Source organism: Cuculus canorus, chromosome 24 (genome assembly GCF_017976375.1).
Source record: "Cuculus canorus isolate bCucCan1 chromosome 24, bCucCan1.pri, whole genome shotgun sequence".
NCBI classification, from domain to species: domain Eukaryota; kingdom Metazoa; phylum Chordata; class Aves; order Cuculiformes; family Cuculidae; genus Cuculus; species Cuculus canorus.
In genome coordinates, this window is record NC_071424.1 from 2,917,260 (window position 1) to 2,936,106 (window position 18,847).

At 57.2% G+C, this 18,847-nt stretch overlaps 1 protein-coding gene across 1 annotated transcript; it reads right to left on the reverse strand.

Moving 5' to 3' along the window:
• Positions 1-1,296: 1,296 nt before the first annotated feature.
• SLC16A1 (solute carrier family 16 member 1) lies at positions 1,297-16,894 on the reverse strand. Its single transcript, XM_054087538.1, has 5 exons — positions 16,813-16,894; positions 7,742-7,999; positions 4,586-4,729; positions 2,905-3,768; positions 1,297-2,657 (listed from the first exon to the last, which is right to left on the reverse strand). Exons 2-5 carry the CDS (start codon positions 7,956-7,958, stop codon positions 2,380-2,382), a joined length of 1,503 nt encoding a protein of 500 aa, XP_053943513.1. The 5' UTR covers positions 7,959-7,999; positions 16,813-16,894; the 3' UTR covers positions 1,297-2,379.
• Between the last annotated feature and the right edge of the window lie 1,953 nt (positions 16,895-18,847).

Sequence of the window (18,847 nt, forward strand, 5' to 3'; positions counted from 1 at the left end):
TGCAAGGATGCAGCCCCTGCATCACCCCGCAGCCTCCTCCGGCATCCCCGGCTTCCGTCAGGTGGCCACGGGCAGCGGTTCTGAGCCAGCAGCCGGAGCAACTGCCCACTCCCCTGGGAGCCCCCGAGCTCACCCCCCGGCCACCGCCGAGCATTTCTGGCCAACAGCCTCAGCTATTTGGGAAAACAAACTGCACGGGAATTAGCGCCCAAGTATTTCCTCAATTCCGCACGCTATGAAGGGAATTTTATTTTGCTACCCCAGGAGGAAGGAAGGGGGCCTGGCGCAGGAAACCTGAGCAATAACGTCAGGGGTGGCTGCGCAGCGGCGATGTCCCACTGCTCACCCGCTGGAGCCAGGGCAGGGGGCACCCACATCCCCTCCCTGGGGCTCGAGAGCACCCAACGTGCAGTGGTGGAGCAGCACCCTGGGTTCAGCCCACAGGGATGGTCCAGCAACACTGGTTCTCACAAAACAGCAGCTCTAGGAAGGCTCTAAGGGTTTGAGCATCCTCCAGAGCAGAGGACCCCACCAGTGATACCACATCCCAGTGTAGTTTAGCTCTGGTTTTTTTGAGTAGGTAAAAAGGAGGGGCACCACTCTTCTACTTCCCGGTGTCACAGATGCGTTTGCTCATGGAAATAACCGCGACTCAGCACAGCTCTGCTCTTTTGAGCAGAACCACAAAGGAGGAACAGGCAGGGGAGACAGCCCCTGCCCAGCCAGGCTGCCCCATAGCGAGAGCCCCACGCTCTGTCTTTACGAGAAGGGCAGTGACGGCAAATCTGAGTCACTTTATAGCCTAAGACGGGGCAGGAGCACTGCTCCTGAACTCCCCACACACCTTCCTCCTTCCCTTGCACTTCCCCAGCAGTGGGGAACAGAGTGCAGGGGCAGAGAACAGCCCACTGGTTGACTACTGTCCCCCAAGCAGCCACCTCCAAGCAGCAGGAAACGCTCTTTCCTTGGAAAACTACACGAGTGGCATATCTCATCCTCACTGGATGAGAAGCAGCTTCCACATCCAACAGGACCTGCTCAGTGGGTGGAAACCCACACCCTACCACAGCCCCACTCGCCTCTCTGCAGAGCTGACCCTGACACAGGTCACCTGGCACAGAGAAGTGTGATTCTAGGAAAGAAGTTCAACATCTGATGGGTAAATTGTAAAAAAAAAAAAAAAAAAAAAAATAAGTTTATTTGAAAAAAACTCAGCCTCTTACATTATTTCTGATCAACATTTACTAGAACTTGAGAGCCATTAACCTGCTCCATGTACGTTGAGATATTTTCCAGCACTAAAAAATAAAAAATAAATACGTACAAATTCTTTCCTCCCCCCTTACATGATGTGAGTGGTTTGGCATCCGCCGCCTTAAGGTCTCAGTTGAACAGAAGCAAGTAAAAGAGGTTTCTCTAGGAGATAGAAGAGCGAAAGCAGAAGGTCTGTCTCAGGGATGCACCATCTCCACCAGCCCAGCACCCGGCGGCACTCCCGATGCTCGGGTGGAACCCACCCTGCGGGGGGACCAAGAGCATCCCCCGACCATCACACCCCGTTCCACATCATCCATCGTCCGGCTGAGAAGAGGCACTGATGGGGCAGTTGGGGGGCACAGCAGGACCCCAGTCCACCCCAGTGAGGGCTCAACTGTGGGTACTGGGCACACTGGGACAGCCAATGCCGCCCAACCACAGCCGCCCTTCTCCAACCCCAATATCCCATGAAAGCACAACTACAAAAGAGGGATTTTTAAAGAACTACAGTAGCTAAAGTGTTTTCAAAACATACCTAAAGACCACCTACAGAGCCAGGAGGCGCCCGGCACGGGAACCGGACACCACCCTGCCCCGTGCCGATCTCCCCCTCCACGAAGGGCCCGCGGTAAGAAGCGTGTGAAGCAGGATTCATCCGGGGTGGCCCTGAAGCCCATCGTGCTCCAACAAACCCAGTATCCTGCTTTTTATGGCTTTTTAACAACAAAAACTCTCCCAAAACACACGCGTACACACACACACCCCCCCCACCCCATACCCCCCTCTTGAGCAGAATACAGAGCTAAAGCACGGTTTAGAGTTAAGGCTCGTCCAGATTCAGCTAAGTACGAAGGCTGTAAGGCACATGAGATTAGTACATTCATGATACTGTTAAAAAGCCCGACTATAAAAGCCCCCCTGCCCCCCGACACGAGGATACTGCGCATGTAGCCCTGTTACCTTTGTTGAACACAGATGGAAAAAAAACAGTTCAGAGCCTGGTTAAAATGAACCCCTGGTTTAAACACTTCTCACGGCCGCCCAGCGCCAGCGGAGCACTGCCCTAACCGCCGCACCAGGGCAGCGGCGCTTCCCCGACACTCCGGGATTGAGACCGGTCCCTCACATGTGGCTCTCCTCCTCTTTGACGCCATCCTCCGCGCTCTTCTGAGGCGAGGGAGCCACGTCGTTGTTTGCCTCTTTCTGCTTCTCTGCCTCGTCAACATTGGTCTCCTCCTCCTTCCCTTCCTTCCTCGCCTTCTCCTCCGCCTTCTGCTCCTTTGCCACCAGGCGGTAGTTGATGCCCATGCCGATGAAGAGGTAGATCCCAGAGACGATGAGGATGATCCCGCAGGCCCAGTACGTGTATTTGTAGTCACCGTACATGTCATTGAGTTTCCCTGAGGGACAGAGAAGGGACAGCTTATGAAGATCCACCCAGAAATGCTCCAGCTTGCGGAAGTGTTCCCATGAGCAGCCCAAGCCCACCACCCTCACCCTCAAGCCTTGATTCCTCCAGCCCCTGCTCCCTCAACCCCACACCAGGGGCTCAGTCCTCACTTTCTCAGCCACCCCCAGGTGCTGGGGCAGCCTCAGGGCTGGTTCTCCCCCCACCTCACCCTGCCCCAGTGCGCAGGGCTGCCCTACCTAGCAGAGGGGGTCCCAGCAGCACAGGGCAGCACTCCACGATGGTCACCAGGCCAACAGCGCTGGAGAAACGCTGTGCTCCCACCAGGTCCATCAGGGTCTCAAACAGGACCGAGCTCAGCCAGCCGAAGGCAAAGCCAAAGAAACCAGCGTAAATGCAGAAGCCGGCGTAGGTGGTGGACATGGGAGCCAGGAGGTGGCACACCCCGTTGTAAATGACGGAGACAGCAAAGAAATACTGGACTCTGGGTCTGATCCACTTGGTGTTTGCCACCAGTCCCATGGAAGGTCTGGCCACCATGTCTACGAAAGCCAAGATGGAGAGCAGGAAGGCTGCAGATTCGTTAGCAATCTTCTTGCTCTTTGCATAATTACTGAGGAAAACCAAGGGAGTGAAGAGCCCAAAGAACATGATCACGTTGCCCGAGAGATAGAGCAGGAAGCCCCGGTGCGTGAACAGCGACAGGTCCAAGAACTTGTTGATCGTCTGGAGAAGCGTGGTCTTCTCTTTCTTGGCCTTTCCACCAATGAGGTCTGCGCTGGTGTCACCGTCGTCCTTTTTCACCACCTTTCCAGCTTCTTGCAGCACCTCCTTGTTGGCTTCTTTCTTCAGTTGATCTGGTTTAGGGCCAATGGGCCTCATCAGGGATCCAGCAACGCAGCAGTTCAGCAAGAGACCGCCGAGGATGAGGAAGCTGCCACGCCAGCCAAAGATGCCAAAGAAGAGCTGGTTGATGGGCGCCAGGGTGGAGAGGAAGACGGGGCTGCCCGCCATCGCCAGCCCATTGGCCAGGGGACGCTTCTTGAAGAAGTACTTGCCAATCATGGTTAAGGCTGGGTTCAAGTTAAAGGCGAGTCCAAGGCCTGGAGGAGAGAAGAGGGGCTCAGAGCTGACGACCCCCAACCAACCAGAAGCACCAGCTGGGTGGGACAAGTGGGAGAGGGGTTTAGTTCTGGGGGTTTCACAGCTCTGGTTCAGCCGTGTTAACTTCCCGACTGCACAAGCAGCACTTGGCCACCACTGCTGATGTGGGACAAGGTGCCAGGGCAGCAGCAAAGCCATACAGGAGTTTGGGAGCCAGAAGGGAAGAATTGCCCTGGCTTGTGGCAAGCGAACCTACAGGAAAGCTGGGGGGGGGCTCTTGATCAGGGAGAGCAGGGATAGGGCAAGGAGGAAAGGTTTTAAACTGAAAGAGGGGAAATTGAGATGAGATTTTAGAGAGAAATGTTTTGCTCTGAGGGTGAGGAGACCCTGGCCCAGGTTGCCCAGAGCAGTGGTGGCTGCCCCATCCCTGGAGGGGTTCCAGGCCAGGTTGGATGGGGCTCGGAGCCCCTGATCCAGTGGGAGGTGTCCCTGCCCATGGCAGGAGGTGGAACTGGATGAGCTTTGAAGTCCCTTCCAACCCAATTCCGTGATTCTATAAAACCTTACATGGGCTGGTGGGGCACAAACATAACCCAGGGCAGGAAGGATCGATGCTCTATTTTACTGAATCCTCACCCCACGCACAGTCCCTCTGGTACCTCATTGGGGACATCTCTTATTAGAACACATAACAGCAACCAGGATTTACGCAAATTGTAGGCATTCTCTAGTAATTACTGGGTTTAGGTTCCTCCTCCAGCTGCCTCGGGAGAAGCCTGAGTGCTGCAGCCTTGTCAGGGCAAAGCCATCACTTACCCCCTACAACTCCCACGCAGAAGTAGAGCTCCTCCACCGTGTTGCAGAAGGACGCTGCGATCAGCCCACAGCCGGAGAGGCAGCCTCCCGCGATCATGATGGGTCGGCTGCCGTACTTGTTCACCAGGATGCTGCTGATGGGACCTAGGAAGGACGTACACCCAGAGGTGAGATACCTTTGCACGAGAGACAAGTCAGACGCGAGCGGGCACACGGGAGGTTTTATGGCCACTGGTTTCCAGCTTTCACACAGTGACACTTCACCCAGCGAGGGAACTGGGGCAAGGGGAAAGGACAGAAGGTCTGGAGAGATGGAGGTAAGAGCGACATTTGCTTAGAGCACACACAGGACCCCAACCAAAGGGGTGAGCCTCCAGCCAGGGCCACCACATCACAGCTTCTTCTGCACGCCAGAAGCTGTTTACAGCTGTGGTGAGCTGCGACTTCTCCAAGCAAGCTGTCTCCTGTGGGATAAATCAATCTGCAGGAGCAGCAGCCACCCCCAGGGACAGGGGTTTGGGACAGGGTGAAGCTACGGGCTCCACGCAGGGCTCTGGCTCCAGGCTGGGGGGCCCACGGCCACCTTCCTGCCCACCACAGGACAGGGTGGCAGCAAAGCATGTGTACAGCAACCACCCGTCTCCTACAAGATGTTTCTGTTGGAGACCAAAGCTGTGAAGGAACAGCTCTGATGGGCGCAGGTGGAGAGTGCTTCTGTTTTCACTGCTACCCCTGTGGTAGGAAAAGCCCAATTGCTCAGCACCCGCCTTCCAAGTGCTTCACTATCAGGAGCTTTAATCCAAAGCAAACAGTGATTAGATACTGCAAAGCTTGCTCTACAGATACTAAAATGTATTTAAATAAACTGAACGAACACCCATTGAATATTAACAGAGCTCGCTTTGCCATTAACGGATAGCGACGTTGTCAACATGTTATTCATGGGTCCTCAGACACTACTTGACCTTTTTGCCCAATTTAAACAAAGCCTGGAGAAGGTTACAGAAGCCCGGCTGCCCCACGTGGTGCCTACGTGCCAGGCAGAGCAGCCCTGACCCGATGCCACGGCCCTGGACCCAGGAGAGGCAGCACACAGGGGGGGCTGCCACATCACCCCAGGCTCCAAACGCTTCCCCACAGAGCGCTTTCCAAAAGCTGGACCTTGAACTCTGCAAAAACACGATGCCCCCGGACAGAGTCTAAAGGCAGCAGTTGGCCTTTCCTCCAGGAACTCCAGCGCGGAGCGGTGGTGCCAAGGGCAGCACCACAGACCCTGGTGGCAATCCCTCAACCCCTTTTATGTTAATTAGAAGGCGAAAAAAATTCAGCCCCATTCCTACCTTATAGATTCACACAAAGCAATGCTGACTAAACGCCAGCTGATGAGTTTGGATTATTCACACTGTGATAAAAAGTGCAAATAACGGAAGCGGAGCCCTCCCTAATGCTGATCTGGAGCTGTGAAAGGGGCATTTGAGATGCTAGCATCCCTGTACCCCGACTGCGGCCACACACGGGCTGCATCAGGGTACAGGACATGCTGTTCCACCACCCTGGTCCTGCCTGGGACACGAGCTACTCCAGCTCTGCGTGATACCATCAGCTCAGGGTGTTTTGCGCAGAGCCTGAGCTATTTTTTGCGCCTCCAAGCAAGCGCGCAGTTCCAGCAGGAAGGTGGTCTCAGGGATGGAGACCAGGGTGCCTACTGCAACCACCTCAGCACAATTCACATCCAGCGGAGGCTGCCAGAGCCCTGGGGTGAGCAGGGTAGGAGCACATTCCATTGCTCCAGCGGCTGGGGACACACCAGGGCAGCTCCAGCATCCCTGGAGGCAAAGCAGTTAAAGCCTGGCAAGCTGTTGGGATTTAATGGTACCAGTTCAAGCGGAGCCAGAAAGGCAGTGTCAGCACAGAGGGAGGAGGACAAGAGGACAATTCCAGGGCTGGAGGAGGGAGTTCTCCAGCTGCCAGGCAGCTCCAGGCAGTGTATCCCTCAGGGCACGCAGAGGAACCAGCCTGGAGCTGTTAGGAGGGGAGGAGTGTCCCAGATTGAGTCTCATTAAGGCAGTTACACGGTTTACAAGCTTGTTATAGCATCGGAGCAGGGAAATGCGCTGGTCGCTTCGCTAGCTGAGCGAGGACAAAGCAGAGCCTGTTCCCCAAAGGAGAAGCCTCGTGCTCAGCCAGGCGCTGACGTCAGCTCCTTTCCATGCACAAATGCAAGGAGGACGCGGGCGGTTTGCCAGCAGCGGGATGGCAGCGGTACAAGCTCCGATTCGCCTCCGAAGCGGACACAACAACCCGCTTCCCAATAAGAGCTCCTTTCAGGAGCGCCCCGGCGCAAAGCTGTGTTTGCAGGCAGGAACGAGACACCGGGTTGGGGAGACCGGTGAGGTCTGGGAGCGCTTCACCCCGTGAGGCGTGAAGCCTGGGGATTAAAAGGCTTCAAGAAGCAGTTACTGAAGGGCAGGGGAAGAGAGCTGCTTCACTTTAAGTAGTTTTGCTTTATTCTGCTCAGGTCTCTGTGCTTCCACTATACCCAGAACGGCACAAAGCTGCCCACAGCACTGCTCAGCGCCGGCAAGGAGGAGCAGGCAGTTCCAGTGCCCTCCTGAGCCACCAGAGCTGAACAGAAATTGGGGCAGATCCCTAGATACAGCCGGTTTGCTGAATTAAAAATGTAAAATTAAAGAGGAAAAAAAAAAAAATCTATGTCTTATCTAAAAGAAACTCTGGGAGGAGAGCTCCTACGCGCTGTGCAAGCTCACCCTGGCCTTCGGGCAGGCGCTGGAAGCAGACAGCGTTCGCCACACACCGTAACAAGGACAAGGGCAGAATTATACAAGTTATAATTCCCCGGAAAGATTTTACTTACAGCTTTGCAGAAGAGGACAGATTAACCCGGTTTTTGCATTCTGGGCATTAAATAGAACTTTTGGAGTAACCTCCTTCAAGCAAACTTGCTCAGGGAAGTTTTGCTCTCACGTGAAAGGAGAATTCTAACTTTGGGTGAAGTTCTGGTTGCTGCCACTACAGCGAGGTGTGAATCGGAGCCAGGAGAGGAGCATCTCATACCGCAATGCGTGAGCTCCCAGGAGAGCAGCATCTCATACCGCAATGCATGAGCTCCCACGCCACCACCTCACGATGACTTACCTCCTCCGTACATAACAGCCAGCATGATAGAGGAGATCCAGGAGACTTTGCTGCTGGATGCATTGAAGATGACCTCAATTTCTTTGAAGAACACTGTGATGGATTTGGGGAAGGCATAGGAAAACCCGATGGAGATGAAGGCTCCGATGACCACAGCCCATCCCCATCCTCCTTCAGGAGGAGTGTAGCCCACGGGGCCTCCGATGGCCGGCGGCATCTTGAACCAAGTTGGCGATGATTCAGCGTGGGTTCAAAGATCTGCAAAGGACAAAGTATTGGTTCAAGGGAAAGGAGGAAACTGTGTTCCCGCTCTCCAGTGTGTGACAGCACAGCACCGGTGCCCCAGGAGAGCCGCTCCAAGTGGTGAACGCTCAAGGTTCAGCAGCACACGAGCCTCATGGCTGCCCCAAAAAACACGCTCGGGTTGCGCCTGGCCTTTAAGATCCCTGGCCAGCAGGTATTTATAAGCAACACATTCAAGATATGACACCGTGTCCCAAGCCGCAAAGGGCAAGCGGTGTCCTTGCCAGCAGCGGCCGGCGGTACTGGGAACACCAAGCAGGGCAGCGGTCGGTCTGCTCAGAGCTCGTCTGTCTGGGTAAAACCCCCTGCAACCTCTCCAGGACCACGATCCCAGCACCGCCCTGGCACACCATGAATCCTAAGGAAGCCCTGGGCCACCCGGAGCAGGAGCAGCACATGAAATGCAAACACAGCAAGGGAAATAAGTCCATAGGCAGAGCCAGGACACCCTCATTTCTGCAAAGAAAGAGCAGGCAGGAGTCACAGCACTCCTGCTGAAGGTCATGGGGCTGTGGCTAAACTTAAGCCCGTGCAGCGATCGGGGAGGGCTCCCACATAGTGCTGCCTGGCAGAGGACCGCAGCAAAGCGGAGCTCCTCAAGGGTTCAGCCCCAGCAGAGTGCCCCCAGCTCAGCACGGGCAACCCCTCCTCTCCTCTCCTGCCGAAAACGTTACGGCGGGTTTCACGAGAGCACCCAGGCGTTAAAAGCAATGCGTCTTAAAAACTCAAAGCCAGAAGGGAGTAGAAAACAAATCAGTGGAAAAGCATCACCCAGGCTTGGTGAGGTGTGGGATCCCCTTGGCGAGACCAATTCTGAGCAATTTGGTCAGGCTGCTCGCGCCTCCCCCGCGCTGCAGCTGCTGCACAGCTGGATCGCGTCCCAAGCTGTGGCAAACAAGGCTGTTTGAGGCAGCGGAGCACAACACGAGCGTCCCAGGGAGGAAACGCAACCAGCGCAGCTGCTCACAAGCGTGGTTTGCACTATTCAAAGCAGCAGGAATAGCTGCTGAGCTCCCACCTGCCCCTGCAGGTTTGAAAAGCCACTCTGAACCCCCCAAACAACCAGAGACACCTCTGCCCACTCTAAGCCTGATCAGCCAACAGCAGGGGGACACCAGGCTCCTTCACCAGAGCCCACTCCTCACTCTGCTGCTCAAGCTTCCACTTGAAGACAAAGCCCACTCCGAGGAGAAGAGCTTTCTCCAGAGCTGCGGAGCAGTGTGGCTCAGGGAGGTGCAGCCTCCTATTTATAGCACGCATCCATTTCGGCTCACGGCAATTACCATCGCACCCACAGCTGCTGACACGCCAGCATCTACCTGGCACGTCCCCGCGTGCCCTCGGCACACCAAACGGAGCAGAGGCACCGGCCTCGCTTTCGCTCGCTCCGCATCACTTCGGTGCGCATCCAAGGATCCAGGCATCCCGGTGGAAGCGCAGCCAGTGGCCTCGAGCTGCAGGGAGATCCCGCTCCTACCTGCCACCAGAGCCAAAGTCACCGGATACGGCACCGGGTTTGCCAGAGCCACCTGAAACCAGGATGTGCTCAGGTGATGTCTCGGATCCACACAGGGCAGAAGGAAGCAAAGCACAGGAAGCCGGTTTCCGTAAGCCGCTAAGCCTGGTTTAGCCCGACTCAGTCTGTGATTTGCACTGGCGGGGTATTTTCCTGCATCCTGGCCAGTGCGACACATGACCATCACGAGCAGATCCAAGCCGCCCCGCTGTTCCAACAAAGGAATCATTTACAAGACGCTGCCCCGGGCACGTCCGCGGCTAAACTCTGCCCAGGAGCTGATTTTTCCCCTCTTGGGGACCACAGCCACACGGTCCGTTTGTGTAGCCCATCCAATGCTGCGATGCCCAGCTGCAGGCATGCCCAGGGCTCGTGGCATCCCCGGGGCTCCCACTCCATCCACAGGCACCAGCAGGCAGAGAGGAAGGTGCCAGGCTCTGCAGGGACCTCGTACCTCTCAGCACGGGCAGCAGCCCACCCACCCATCACGCTCTTTTCTCTGAAAGCCACCAGGTTGTGCTTCACATCCCTTTCCCCGCACGGGCTGCCCGCTGGAGGGAGTTTCCAGCCACCTCTTGCTTTGAGTCACACCGAGCTCTGTGTTCGGCGAAGTATAAAGCATCTTTAACTACACTGATATGCCCCAAAAACAGTTTTGAAAGATGAGACTACCAGGTGCTGGCAATAAAAACCACCAGCAAGGAGCACAATCTCCTTGCGAGCACTAATTAAAGCTACTGGCAATAACAGCTACCTAAAGCAAATGTGCCCATGTGCTGAGAATTTTTCCTTTTTGCCTCTTGACACACTCACAGGTTGAATTCTTCCACTGCTCCCGAGCTAAATTGCACCTAAACTGCAGGGGCTTGGCTCATCTGTTTGTTCTCTCCCTGCGAGCAGCATTCCTCCTCCTGTGGGTGCTCAGGTGGCACCTCTATAAACACGGGGCTGCTGGCGGGTTAGACATGACCTCTCTTGCATTGCTGATGCACGGTGAAACACCCTGAACCGAACAAGGCTCGAGACCACGAAGCAAGATTCCCAAAGCCTGACGCCAGAGGCTTTACAGGATGAGTTCTGCGTGCCGCAACATTTTTCCCCTGACTCATTGAAAAATCCTTATTAAGAAACACCAGTTTTAGAAAGCTCTTCCTTCAACCGCATGAAGGCTTTGTGCTGATCTCCTCCTTGTCCCAACACAGCAGCAATTCCAAAGAAGAGAAGAGGGGTGGGAGGGGAAAAAAAGAAGAAAGCACATGTAAGGCTTTGACGGGTTCAACTGGAAAGCTTCCCTCCCCTTCGCACAAACCACCCAGCACACAGTTATGACATTTACAGCTCCGTTTTGGAAGAGTTGCAACGTGTAAGACGTGTTTGGAAATCAAATTCACAGCTGCCAGGCAGCCAGCTACAGTTTGCCCTATTAGGGAATGAAATAAGCATATTTGCAGTAATTAAGACTGATGAAACCAAGTAATGACGGCAAGTATCACATCTGCTCCCCGTAAACGTCCTGACTAAGAGGCAGGAACAGGTAGCCTACAGCAACGCTCCGCGCGGCGACGGGGAGCCGGAATTGTGGCCTCTTGGGCAACAAGTGCTCTTATCACCTCAAAACAGACCCAGAGAAGGCTAAAACCCTTCCCATCTCCGAGGTCCTACACACAAGCGTGGTCGTCCCTGCTCCAGAGGGACAGAAAGATTAAGACTTTTAGTTACATAACGTGGCAAATTGGTGCGCTTTTAAAGCCCCAGCCTGGCGGATCTCCAGAGCAGAAAGACAGAGGCTCGCATTTATAACAGCGCTGCAAATGCCACAAAATATTTCTGGGGCAAACCTTTTATGAAAGAATCCTCACTCCGTTTTGGGGGCAGCGGAAGAGGGAGAGCCTCCACCCAAGCAGGGACCGGGCACTGCGCATCTCTGCCTCCCCACGCATCCCTCCAGCTCAGGGTTCTCCTGCTCCAGGTGAGCACTCTCACCTGGCATTTGGCATCGCGTGAGCTTGCAAAACCCTTCCCACGGAGCAGGGCACCGAGAGCAGCTGGCAGAGCTGCATACATCAGGCTGGAGGGGCTTCCCTGCTCCAACAGGCAGGAGTTCACCCAGCATCTCCGCACGCATCTTGGGCGAGCAGGAAAACCATGGTGCCCATCCCCAAAGCTGCCGCAGGCAGGCGACCTCTGCTCCCAGCCATCTGCTCCCAGCTCCAGAGAAGGATTTGGCTACGCTTGGAGCAGGATCTGGGTGGCAAAATATTCTCCTGGCACACCCCTTCCACACAACTCACACAATTTGGGCTCCTCGCACCTTCATCAGCCGCGCTTGGCCTCTGCCTGGCAAACACCAACGCTGAAACGCTCAGGCCAGGAAGGATGAGCACAAAGCCAACCCTTGCCAACAGCACCAGAGCCTGCTTTTAGGGGGGTCCTGCCCTGCACCCCTGGCACAGGGGAGGGGACACTGCTCCGCGCCCCTTCCCACCAGCCCCATCCTGCAGCATCATCCCAAAGAGCCCAAAACACATCTATCCTTCACTCAGCCTCCCAAAACCAGTTCACAGGGATGGGCTCTTCCAAGTGCTCCGCATGCCCTGGGGCAGCACAGGGTGTAAACATCCCTGCAAGACATTTCTCTGCAGCGGGGATTGCTGTGTGGGGATCCAGCAGACCCTGAGCATCCTATGTGGTCCTCAAAACCCAAACTGAGACTTCATACCCACCGCTGGGGAAACAGAGGCGCTGGCAACCGCAAGCTGTTCACAGCCAATAATGCTTTACAGCTTCCAATTTGGCCTTTTTCTAGCCAGAAACAGGATGAAATAGATTGTTATGAGCTAATGAGACACCACTTTTGCCCGTTTTAAGCAGGTTTATAGCATTAAGTGCGGGGCTTTAGTTCCAGCGGGTGCCCACAGCCAGGGTTTAACCTGGCGCACATGGTCTACGTGACTGCCCAGCGCTCGCGAGGGCTCTGCACCAAGACAATGAGCAATTGAGGTCCCGCTCAGGCGCGGTGTTGGCTCAGCGTTGGCTCACACAGGGTGAGGTGAGGTCAGCAGCACGGACAGGCTTTGCTCGAGGGCCAGCAGCTCGCACGGGTGAGCTCAAGGCTTTTTTGCCAGAAGCAGCCCGGCTTCAGCGCCTCTCCCCACCGGCACGGCCAGCGCGCGTCTTGGCTGTGCCGCGGTCTGCCAGCCCGGTGAGCCAACCTGGGCACGCAGACAGGCAGACGCCACGGGGCACGGCGGCTGAGCTGCTGCTCCCAGCTGCACCCTCTGCCCGCGCGAGCCCCAGCGTGCACAGGCACCCAGCAGCCCACTCACCCTGCAGGGCGGACGACGCTCCTTAACCCGACACCCGCAGTGGGTCTCCGGCCGACACAGCTCCCAGTCACTGGAGGATCGCTCCCAGCGGCACGCAGGCTGCGAGCTGCCTTGAAGTGGGATGTCTGGATGATTTGTCAAGAGCTTTAGGGGGAATAACCAATTAAACAGGAGGACTGGCAGCTATTTTCTGCCTCCCAGACAGATACCAGACAGGTCCCATCCTGGACTGCTGTGCCCGATTCTTAGAGACAGTGATGGATGAGCAAGGACCGAGCAACTTACTGGTATAAGGAACCGTGAAGTCAAGCTTAAGCAAGTCATCAACAAGACCAAGGCAGAAAGCCTGGCTTATTCCTGTACTAGAGCCCAGCCACAGCTCTCCCAGAGTCTCCCAACCCAAAACTCCACAGGCAGACCCAGAGGGGTGCGCAGCAGGTTACAAGAACGTTATGCAACGCAGCTCTTTGGATATCCTCTGGGTTCACATCGGCTTCAGTCCCAGGTACAGCACATCCCGAGCTGCTCCGTCATCAGCCCCTCGAGAGAACTGCTCATCGTGCTGCTGCCACTTCAAAGCAGGGAGCTGCAGGGCTGCAGAAAGGGGCAGCCTTGCGGGGAGATACTCGCTCTGAGGGTTTGAGGGGACTCACCCAAGGGCGCAAGCTTAAGAAATGCAGCCTTTAGCACTCAAGGTGCCGTCCCTCCAGCTCAGAGGTGCTGGGGATGGAGCAAAGCCACTGCTGGGCGATGGCCCCAAACTCAACTCGTGCTCCCATCCCTCGGGAAGGGCTTCCTTCCCACAGCCCCAGTGGTCCCCAACCTGCTGAGCTATCCCCCCGGGCTCAGGAGGGGACAGGGACTCCCCACCCCTGTGCAGGGGTTAGTGCCAGGGAGCAGAGAAGATCCTCCCAGCACCAGCGCTGCTCAGGATCATTCGGGAACACCCTGTGCCTGCCAGGAAATCCTCAGAATGAGAAAAATGCCGTCCCGAATAGCACTGGCATTCTTTCATCAGACACCTGCTCCGAAGCCAGGGAGGCTGCAAAACCCCAAAGATCCAGAGCCACCACAGGGCGTGACTGCCACCCTCCTCCCCCAAAGCACAGGTCTGAGCTGTTTCTGTCCCCAGTCACCACCAGTAAAGCTCCAGCTCAGGGCCAGGATGGGGATGGAGGCAGAGAAACCCACCCAGCAGCTCTCAGGTGTCAGGAATTACCTACACATGACATATCTTTAGCTGCAGCACAGCCACACAGCAGCAGCTTTAAGGACGCGTTCGCATGTGAGTGATGGAGAGGCTCCCACTTTCCTCCAGTCGATTCCACAGAAGGAAAAAGGAAAAGCCGTAAAAGTGCAACAATGAGATTGGAAACGCGGCTCTTAAAGGGATGCACCTCGCCCCCCCCTCAGCCTACGTGCAGCTTTCCAGCTCCTCATTAAGGAGATGTGAAATAATTGCGTGCAACACATCACCGGGTATTTTCCACCTTCGCTGCCAGATAAATGAGGCCAATTGTGCGAGATAGGAGCCAACAAAGCCCATGCACCCATTCGCACCTTCAGGAGCCTCCTGGAAAGGGAGGATGCTTTGCACCTTCCCAGAGCCAGGATCCAGCACAGCCCATCCCCGTGACTCTGGGGCAGGGAGGTTTGCGGTACATCAGCAAAGTACTTGTTGGTAATTAAGAGATCCCATCACCTCAGTGATTAATCTGAGAAAGCCCCTCAGCACAAAAATCGTTGCTCTGAGGGGGGGTTCTCCTCGCCTCTCCCCCCACCCCCAGCGCCCATTTCTCGGTGACTCCTTCCCTTCCAGACACAGCCAAAAGAAAAAAAGCTAAAAGCCACCCGGGAGAATCAGGCAGCCCTAAATTACCCCGCTTAGCATGAAAATGGGATGCTTGCGCTCCACAAAAAAAAATAAAATAAAAGGCTTAAGGCTCACAGAAAAGCACCAAACCCGCATCAGCGGCTTCCAAAAAGTTCTTGTGATGCAACTAAAAATAGATAAATAAATATATAAATAAATAGATAAATAAATAGATAAATAAATAGATAAATAAATAGATAAATAAATAGATAAATAAATAGATAAATAAATAGATAAATCAACCTTTTATCGTCAGAAGAACCTTAAAAGCACCGGGAATGGTTGCACCAAGAGCCCGGCCTCGCAGGACGGGGTGGGAACCCAGCAGAGCAGGGAGGACACAGTTGCCACCGCTGCTACAAGTTGACCACCAACTCCTGTCCTCAGGGCAAGTTCCAAACCCTCGAGCCTCTCTCTCTTCCCGATGGATTTGCAGAGCCTCTGCCCCAGCCAGGACCCCCCCTTTAGCCCCCGGGACCCCTGGCCAGAGCATCTCCAGGGACCTCAGGAGAGCAAACAGCACCGAGGGGGAACCCCCCCAAACACCTACCGCCAACAACAGCCCCGGGGGAGGGCGAGGAGAGCCCCCAAACACCCCGGCACAGGAGCTCCGCTGCCGAGGACCTCACTGTGCGCCCCGAAAAAGGCGAAAATCCACGGGAAAAGGTTTCTCGGGTGATGCCAGCGGGGTCCCCCAGCTCCCCCGTCCCCCAGCGCAAAGGCTGAGCCCAGCAGCCGGTCACCTCGCCGGGAGGGCTTCAGCCTCTCGCCCACCCCAGCGGCTTCGAAACGTGGCTACCAAGAAGCACGCGGGGGCTAGTGCGAGCATCCCAGCGGGATGCAGCCCCTCGGGCCCCAGCGGTGCTCGCACGACCCGGAGGGAATGGGGAGAGCCCCCACACACACACTCCATCACTGCGGGCTTCTCCGTGTCCCCCCCCTCTCCTGCCCTTATCGGTGCCAGAGCCGCTGGTCCCCCCCTATCGGCATCCACAACACGGGGGGGGCGGGGGGACCCCCTGCAGCCCCCCAAAAAAAACCATCCGGGAACGAGACTCACTGGGGAGGGGGGGAACCCCAGTCCCGGAGCCCCCCGGGACCCCCAGATTCCGGCCCCAGCCAAAGGGGGGCACCGGGACAAGGGAGCGGGGCGAGCTGTGCTTTCCCTCCCCCGCATCGACACGCACAAACACGATCGCTGCGGGACCCTCACCCACGTGGAGCGACAAAACACCCCCGCGCTGGAGCCCGGAGAGGCGCCTCCGGTCACCCCGAGAGGGGGATCCCCAAGAGCCGCGGGGACCGGGACCCTTGGAATCGCGGGGAACCCCCCCCTCCAGGCACGAGACTCCCCCCGGAATTGCTGGGAACCCCCTCCTCTCCTGGCCAGGACCTCCAGAATTCCAAGGAACCCTCCTCCCGGCCCGAGACCCCCGGAATTGGGGGGAATCCCCGAGACGCAGGGACCCCCAATCCCGGCCCGGGAGCCCCAGAATGGCGGGGATCCCCTTTTCGACCCGGGACGTTCAGAAACGCAGGGACCCACGGAGCCGCATGGACCCCCCCAACTCCCCGCCCGGGTCCCCCCAGAACTGCAGGGAACCTCCCCCGGGCCCGGGATCCCCGAAGCCGCAGGGAACACCCCCTTCCCGGCCCGGGACCCTCGGAATTGCGGGGAACCCACACTCTGCCCGGGACCTCCGGAGCCGCAGGGAATCCGGGAGCCACAGGGAACCCCCCCTCCCCCCCACATCCCGACCGGGGACCCTCGGAATGGCGGGGAGCCCCGTACCTTCAGAGCCGCGGGGACCCCCTCCGGGCCCGGGACCCTCGGAACGGCGGGGATCCCCCTTCCTCCGGGACCGCAGGAAACCCAGGAGACACACGGACCCCCTCCTCCCGTCCCGGGACCCCCGAAGCCGCTGGGAGCCTCGAAGCCGCAGGGATTCCCCCCCGTACCCGTCCCAGGACCCCCTCCCATCCCGGGGCCCTCGAAGCCGCAGGGACCCCCTCCCGGCCGGTGCCGCCACGTGGCCCCGGCGCCGGGCCGTACCTGCGCGTGCCGCCGCCGGCCGAGTGCAGCTGCCCCCGCCCCCGCCGCTATAAGGGCGGAGGGGCCGCGCCGGGGGTGGGCGGGATGGGGGCGTGGTCTTGGAATCAAACCACGCCCATCACAACCAAGCCACGCCCATCGCGCAGTCAATGCAAGAGCGGGAGCGTGGCCTGAGCGCCAAACTCCGCCCACCGCCAGCAGGCCCCGCCCACAGGGAGTAGTTGTCCGCCCAAAAGGGAGTGGTTTGGTAAATGTAAGCTCCGCCCACTGCCCTCGGGCCCCGCCCGCCGCCGCCGCACGCGAGAACCGCCCTGGCAGCTCCCACCGCCCCCTCGGGCCCCGCCGAGCCGTGAGACCCGGCACGTAGCGACCCCGGGGGGGGAGGGACTGGGGGGCTGCAGCCCGGCTGGAGGCAGCCAGAGCTTCCCACGGCGTGGGGACAGCCCGGGGGCTTCACTGGGCATGGAACCGTGGAATGGTTTGAGTTGGAAGGGTCCAAAACGCATCCAGTCCCACCCCATCCATGGGCAGGGACACCTCCCACTGGATCAGGGGCTCCGAGCCCCATCCAACCTGGCCTGGAACCCCTCCAGGGATGGGGCAGCACCTCTGCTCTGGGCAACCTGGGCCAAGGCCTCCCCACCCTCACAGCAAAACATTTCTCCCTCAGATCTCATCATCATAATCATCATATGAGTCTAAGATCTTGTCTCAATCTCCCCTCTTTTCAGCTCCCCTCTTTCAGACCCCTCCCCAGCTTTCCTGGAGCCCCTTTTAGCACTGGAAGCTGCTCTAAGGTCTTCCAGGAGCCTCCTCCAGGCTGAGCAACCCCAACTCTCTCAGCCTGTCCTTGTACAGGAGGTGCTCCAACCTTGGATCATCTCTGTGGTCTCCTCTGGAGCCACTGCAACAGTTCCAGGTCCTTCTTCTGTTGAGGGTTCCAGAGCTGGATGCAGGGCTCCGGGTGGGGTCTCATAGAGCAGAGCAGAGGGGCAGAATCCCCTCCCTCCCTCCCTTCTGGTCCCACTGCTTTGGTTGCAGCCCAGGACAGAGTTCCCTTCTGGGCGTTATGCCATGTGAGTGGCTCAGTATGGAGGTGCAGGGGTTCCCCCTGTGTGTCCAGTGCCTTCGCCCTCCCGCAGGAGAACTCCCGAACACTGGGAAGTGTCTTTGTTAAAAACCACCAGCTCCTTTTGCAGGACTACAGTGTTTTACGTGTTTACCACCAATTCCTGACTGTTGGAGTCAGAGCTGGCAGTCAGCTTCATCATCGGGGGGACATTCCTGGTGTATCCACAGTTATTTTGGCTGGAGCGAGGCCACAGGCGGCTGTTGCTCTGTGCCCCAAGGAGGGCTGGGATGAGCTGGGTGCTGTTGGCATTCCCCTCGCAAATTCAATTTTGTGGGAGGCAACGGGCCCAGGCTCAACATGCCCCGTGCCGTGGTGTGCAGCGCATCCACACATCAGCACCCAGAGCAGTGGTGGCTGCCCCATCCCTGGAGGTGTCCAAGGCCAGGTTGGATGGGGCTTGGAGCCCCCTGATCCAGTGGGAGGTGTCCCTGCCCATGGCATGGGGTGGGACTGGATGGGCTTTGAGGTCCCTTCCAACCCAAACCATTCCAGGATTCTATGATCCCAAGCAGACATCCTCAGCCTCTGGATATGAAATTGCCTGTGGCCCCCATGCATCAAGCACCCCTCATTCCTTACTGGTGCTGAACACCACATGGAATGATGGTTATCTGGGAGTGTTTTTCCTGAGCTGCTGCCTCCGGCAGCCTGGTGACACTAATTGTCCTCTGGGTTGCACGCCTAGCGCTCTAATTTGTTTTAGAGCCGAACAAAGTGTGGTGTAGTTCAACTCGGAGCCAAGAGAGGGAAAGAAGGAAGAAAGCAGTGATGTTCTGCAGATGGAGACGGAGCAGCTGCGAGCCCGTCCCTATCAAAGGGAACCAGCATGTCTGTGGGTGTGCTCCGTGCGTGTCACGGCACCGAGCAGGCCAGGTGCGGCCGATAAAAGCAAAGCGGGGACCA